Below are 6659 nucleotides of genomic sequence, written 5' to 3'. Positions count from 1 at the left end.
CACTTCTCCCACACACTGTACTTCCCTTACCCCAATACACCCCATTTCTCCCACACTGTACTTCCCTTACCCCAACACACCCCACTTCTCCCACACACTGTACTTCCCTTACCCCAATACACCCCACTTCTCCCACACTACTTCCCTTACCCCAATACACCCCACTTCTCCCACACTGTACTTTCCTTACCCCAATACACCCCACTTCTCCAACACACTGTACTTCCCTTACCCCAATACACCCCACACACTGTACTTCCCTTACCCCAATACACCCCACTTCTCCCACACACTGTACTTCCCTTACCCAATACACCCCACCTCTCCCACACTGTACTTCTCTTACCCCAATACACCCCACTTCTCCCACACACTGTACTTCCCTTACCCCAATACACCCCACTTCTCCCACACTGTACTTCCCTTACCCCAATACACCCCACTTCTCCCACACACTGTACTTCCCTTACCCCAATACACCCCACTTCTCCCACACACTGTACTTCCCTTACCCCAATACACCCCATTTCTCCCACACTGTACTTCCCTTACCCCAACACACCCCACTTCTCCCACACACTGTACTTCCCTTACCCCAATACACCCCACTTCTCCCACACTGTACTTTCCTTACCCCAATACACCCCACTTCTCCAACACACTGTACTTCCCTTACCCCAATACACCCCACACTGTACTTCCCTTACCCCAATACACCCCACTTCTCCCACACACTGTACTTCCCTTACCCAATACACCCCACCTCTCCCACACTGTACCTCTTACCCCAATACACCCCACTTCTCCCACACTGTACCTCCCTTACCCCAATACACCCCACTTCTCCCACACTGTACTTCCCTTACCCCAATACACCCCACTTCTCCAACACACTGTACTTCCCTTACCCCAATACACCCCACTTCTCCCACACTGTACTTCCCTTACCCCAATACACCCCACTTCTCCCACACACTGTACTTCCCTTACCCCAATACACCCCACTTCTCCAACACACTGTACTTCCCTTACCCCAATACACCCCACTTCTCCCACACTGTACTTCCCTTACCCCAATACACCCCACTTCTCCCACACACTGTACTTCCCTTACCCCAATACACCCCACTTCTCCCACACACTGTACTTTCCTTACCCCAATACACCCCACTTCTCCCACACTACTTCCCTTACCCCAATACACCCCACTTCTCCCACACTGTACTTCCCTTACCCCAATACACCCCACTTCTCCCACACTGTACTTCCCTTACCCCAATACACCCCACTTCTCCCACACTGTACTTCCCTTACCCCAATACACCCCACTTCTCCCACACACTGTACTTCCCTTACCCCCAATACACCCCACTTCTCCCACACACTGTACTTCCCTTACCCCAATACACCCCACTTCTCCCACACACTGTTCTTCCCTTACCCCAATACACCCCACTTCTCCCACACTGTACTTCCCTTACCCCAATACACCCCACTTCTCCCACACTGTACTTGCCTTACCCCAATACACCCCACTTCTCCCACACACTGTACTTCCCTTACCCCAATACATGGTAATTCCTCAGTACACAGCAGTAACACACATACATACATACATTGGCCATTTGCCCAGGGCTTTATGGGATGGAAAGACGGCGATTCATAGATAATGAGAAGCAGGAAAAATGGGCCAAGAGAGCCGTGCACAGGACCGATGCTTTTCAGGGAATATTTAGGGCCGTTATGTACAGAAGACAGGGCGACCCCAGTACCGGAAACCTCCACTTACAGTAGCTTTATTAATACTTTGTATTGGGGGAGGGGGGGGGAGGGGACAGACCAGCAAGAAATCGCCCCCTCATTGGGTCTCCTGTCACCCTTGGCCCACCGGGGTCTCGCACATGGCATCCGCTGCTGCTGTGAAATGTTAAGTAAATGTTTGTCCAACAAACAATTGACAAGGGAACAAACCTGTCACATTAAATAACGGAGCAGGCGGAGACGACCGGCCTGACATTTAAGGAATCCTCGCAGAACGAGACGCGGGAGCAAATTGTATCCCGGCTGTTTAATCAGAGTCATTTGCAGCGTTTAGGGATAAAGCAGCACAGAGAAGAACAGATTTCAGCTCTGTCCATCCTGAGCCTCCTGGTTCACTGCAGTTATAGGTAGAACTGCATGATCTACTAAAGGAAGCCTCATGTCATCAACAAATATTCATCGCACTCCTTAATCTATAGATCACTCTCCCACATGGGACCTATAGCACTGCTCAACCTGATCCGCGAATAGAATACCAGGACTACAGTGAAGACTGACACTTACAAAGATGGAAACAGGAGGACGGGGTGCAAGTTTACAGAACATTACAGATCTATGTGCCGTTCAGGGTCTATGGAGAGCTGGGTGGCAATTATTGACGAAACCATTTCTGGTTGGGACCACTACGTCGCCTGTTGATCTAGCAGGGAAGATCTCTGGAGAACGGCGGACCGGTTGTCCAATCAGTTCTAAGTGTCAGAAAAATGCCATAAATGAGCTGTACTTGGGGTCTTTACTGAAGTTCTAATATGTTATTCGTGAACCAGGAGGTCCAGGATGAACAGAGCTATAGCTCCCTCATAGAAGGGGAGTGCTGCACTGTTATGTCCCTTCCCTTGCTCTTCTACGGCCCTGATTTGGCATGTGTCAGTCTTCACTGCAGTTCTGGAATTCTATTCATGAACCAGGTACAGGATGAACAAAGCGATTTCTGCCTCCCAGGAAGCGGGGCGCTGCATTATTGGTTACAATTACGTCCCTCCGTTGTGTTCTACCGCCCTGCTTATGTATGTGTCAGTCTTTACTGCAGTTCTGATATTCTATTCATGAAGCAGGAAGGTCAGGTTGAACAGAACTATAGCTTCATGCCACATAAGGCGATGTAGTCTAGGTACGTAGGGTATGCGGGGGTCCTTGGCATAGCGATCAGGCGGCTGCTGCGCCGGTCTGGGTACGCTTGGCGCTGGATCTCGCTGTCAGCGGTGTAAGTGATCAGCGGCGAGCTGGTGACAGGATAAAGAATGCCGCTGACTGCGTTACAACAATTGGAGCACGGAGGCGTTTGATAAATCAATCAGTTACTTACACACGAGCTGAAAGTTACACGGTGAAGATCGCAAATTGCCACTTACATGTCTTCACTTCAAATTAAAAGCCTTTCAAGACAGAACCGACGCGACGTTAAATCATCCTGCGCCGCCGCAAACACTTTTAATCATTGGGTGACGGACGCCAGGCGACAAGGCTGCAGTACGGTGAGTGGCGGGATATGGATTATATACAGGAGGGTCCCTATATAATAATGCAAACATGAGAACGATGGGGGGAGGGTAACGTGTCAGCAGCCAACATCCACCTTATAGAATATATTAGGGAGCTGCCCAATGAGCGACACCCAGTAAATAAACCCCGCTCCTATTTATAGTAATTCTTAGTTATGGATCGATTCCTGGCAAAGCAGGGTGACAACCGATCAAACTGTTGTTACAGCACAGAGTATTTCAGGAGAGGTATGCTGATCTCGTGGAGTCAGCGACCTGTGCTCTTATGTGACGTCAGTGAGGACAGGACTGTGTGTAACGGGATGGAGAGGAAAGTGAGATCACAGACTGAAACGTAGTGTAAATAGCAGGGTCTACAGCAGCACAGAGTATTTCAGGCGAGGAGAGCGCTGCTTGCGTGGGGGGCAGTGACCGGTGACAGACCAGTAATGCCACGTGAATATCTTTCCGAGTTCGTTTTCTGCCTACAGACTCTGACTAACCGCAAAGGCTACAGACCTGATTCATTCCTGACAGGGGCCGCACAGCAGAGGGGACAATGCGGGGATCACAGCTAATACTATGCTACCCAGATGTATGTGACAACTACCCTCATCATCACCCATACCCAACATCTGCCCACATACACTGGAGAAAAGCAACATGGAATATGCACTGTGATACCTCCCTATGAGGACCTGGAAAATCACAGAGGACTCCGGATAATCAGGACCTGACAGATCCAGCTCCGCCCCACCCGACCCAGCTCCGCTCCGCCCCACACAGCTCCGCCGACCCCACCCAGCTCCGCTCCGCCCGACCCCACCCAGCTCCGCTCCGCCCGACCCCACCCAGCTCCGCTCCACCCGACCCAGCTCCGCTCCACCCGACCCAGCTCCGCTCCACCCGACCCGATCCAGCTCCGCCCGACCCGATCCAGCTCAGCTCCGCCCGACCCGATCCAGCTCCGCTCCACCTGACCCGATCCAGCTCCGCTCCACCTGACCTGATCCAGCTCTGCTCCACCTGAAAGGCTGGTCCCTGAAGCACCTTGCCTGCCCAACTGCACCGAATCCATGTAGTAGAGATCTGCAGCACTTAACCAATCCGGCACTACTGCATCAGACGGGCTGGGGGCTACTACACCTGACACACCAAGTTATGCTACATCTGAAAGCAGCGTCTAAATCACCAAGTTTAAGGCGGCCGCTAAAATAAAAATATATATATATATATATTTTTTCAATTAATGAAAAAGATACCAAAGATTTCATACAAGGGTGATCCAATATTGGAAAGTACCAAGGCATGGCGAGGTCGCCAGCGCCACGGTAGCGAGGTCACCAACGCCAAAGTGGCGGGTTATGAGACACTGGTCAGAGGTCTGGAAACATTTCATGAGGCACAGTGCCATAGATAAGCATGAAATAGGTAACATTTTGCCGCTTATCCTGTCCGCTTTTCCTACACCCGCACTTGTATATATATTATTGATCTGAAAACTAATGCAAAAGTAGCGAGCGGCCGATCCACAGCTGATCATGGAGCAATACTGCCATCTGGTGGTCACACCTCGTCACTGCAGGCATGAGGAGTCTACTACTCACAATGATGGGAAGATCTTCAGAGCACTGCAGGAAAGCAGATAGATCCGGGACAGTGAACTGAAGACTTGGGTGCACGGCGGCGGCGATCAAAGCTAAACCGGAGATTTATGAAATTCTACAATATGAGTAAATCATCAATAAACCTTATGGTACGTGAGAGACTGAGGAGGACAGGACCGGGGGAGGCTTCTCCTAACCTTACAGAACATAACGTTCATCCTGGTACTGTAATAGAAATCATCCCTCCATGCACTTCTTGCTAAATGTATACTTTTACAGCTAATCTGAAAAAGCAGAGCTGCAGTGTAAAGCATGAGACAGGTGTTTTATTTCAGACTACCTCCGACACCAATAGACAATGCAGTGAAGACGGAGGATTATTGATTAACTTAACTTGCAGTAGTTTCCATCCCCTCCCCCCAGGATACTGCAAATTTGGAGGCCGAGACTAAAAACCAGGACTAAATGCGTGCTGGGACTTTTAGTTCTCAAGCTGCAGGTTTATTGCATAGAGGTGGACACCGGCATCAAGTCACTGGCAGAAGATGAAGGGAGCCACATCTGGACACCTCAGCGCAGGTGGAGAGGTCTTGAGCTGCCGGGGGGGGGGGGGGGGCACAGGAGCGGCAGAACCGTATGAATTATTCCGGCATGAAGTCGCGGACGAGGTGTAATGAGGACCCGGCTCCGCTCCCTTTGTTTTGCGCTCCCTCCGTTGTGCCAGCGGGAGATTCAGCACAAGTGACATTTTCCTTTTAAACTTGCTAAATGTCTTGACTTTGCTGTTGGCAACGCGCGGCATTTGTAAAGCAGCGCCGGGGTCGTGATCTGCGCTCCAGCGACGGCTCAAATGTGACTCCGGGAAGGTTTTAGGGAACGTGAAGTGATTAACCGTATGAAGAGGGGGGGGAGGGGTGAGAGGGGGGGGGGCAGCTCCGCAGAGACTATAAAGGATATAAACGCCTGGTGGAGTTGAGCTGGAGTGGAGGAGTTGATGACGCCCCGTGGGTTGCCGGTTACAGTACAGTTTCTGCATTGTAGTCGCTCGTGGCTGCTACACCTCCTTGACACCTATTTTCCCACGCCAGCAAATCTATGCCAGACTTCACCCGCGTTATTCTATATCCTTCTTTACATGGGAGAGCGGCAACTCAGCTCCTACCAATGGGGACAAATCATTGAAAAGGTTTCTAATTATTAAATGGCCGATCGTCATGTGGCGACCGGCGGGTTCAGGGGTTGACTCAAAGACGACCCCTGTCCTTAAGACCTATTAGTGCATAATATGAATGTCATTGGGGGGTCTCCACTCAGGAGCCCCCCTCTATGAGCCAGAGCAGAGTGACGCTGTGGTGGACCCAGTGCACCCATGAATTACATAGACGAACGTTCATGAACATGGCTGCCAAGTAAAGAAAAGGAGGCAAAAGGGAAAAGGAGGAGAGGAAGAAAAGGAGGAGAGGAAGAAAAGGAGGGGAGGAAGAAAAGGGAAAAGGAGGAGAGGAGGGAAAAGGAGGAGAGGAGGGAAAAGGAGGAGAGGAGGGAAAAGGAGGAGAGGAGGGAAAAGGAGGAGAGGAGGGAAAAGGAGGAGAGGAGGGAAAAGGAGGAGAGGAGGGAAAAGGAGGAGAGGAGGGAAAAGGAGGAGAGGAGGGAAAAGGAGGAGAGGAAGGAAAAGGAGGAGAGGAAGGAAAAGGGAAAAGGAGGAGAGGAAGGAAAAGGGAAAAGGAGGAGAGGAAGGAAAAGGAGGAGA

General features: G+C 50.8%; 1 protein-coding gene across 1 annotated transcript in view; it reads left to right on the top strand.

The window, feature by feature from the left end:
• The first annotated feature begins 3478 nt into the window (after positions 1 to 3478).
• The window catches only part of DNAAF9 (dynein axonemal assembly factor 9), a 65323-nt gene continuing 62142 nt past the window's right edge, over positions 3479 to 6659 (top strand). Inside the window, exon 1 of the mRNA XM_075849657.1 lies at positions 3479 to 3637. Within this exon, the coding sequence (XP_075705772.1) occupies positions 3479 to 3637 (159 nt within the window). The remainder of the gene's footprint in view (positions 3638 to 6659) is intronic.

This window comes from Rhinoderma darwinii, chromosome 1 (genome assembly GCF_050947455.1).
Source record: "Rhinoderma darwinii isolate aRhiDar2 chromosome 1, aRhiDar2.hap1, whole genome shotgun sequence".
Taxonomy (NCBI): domain Eukaryota; kingdom Metazoa; phylum Chordata; class Amphibia; order Anura; family Rhinodermatidae; genus Rhinoderma; species Rhinoderma darwinii.
Note: the sequence above shows the minus strand (reverse complement) of the source record. Positions and strands in the feature narration are given on the sequence as shown.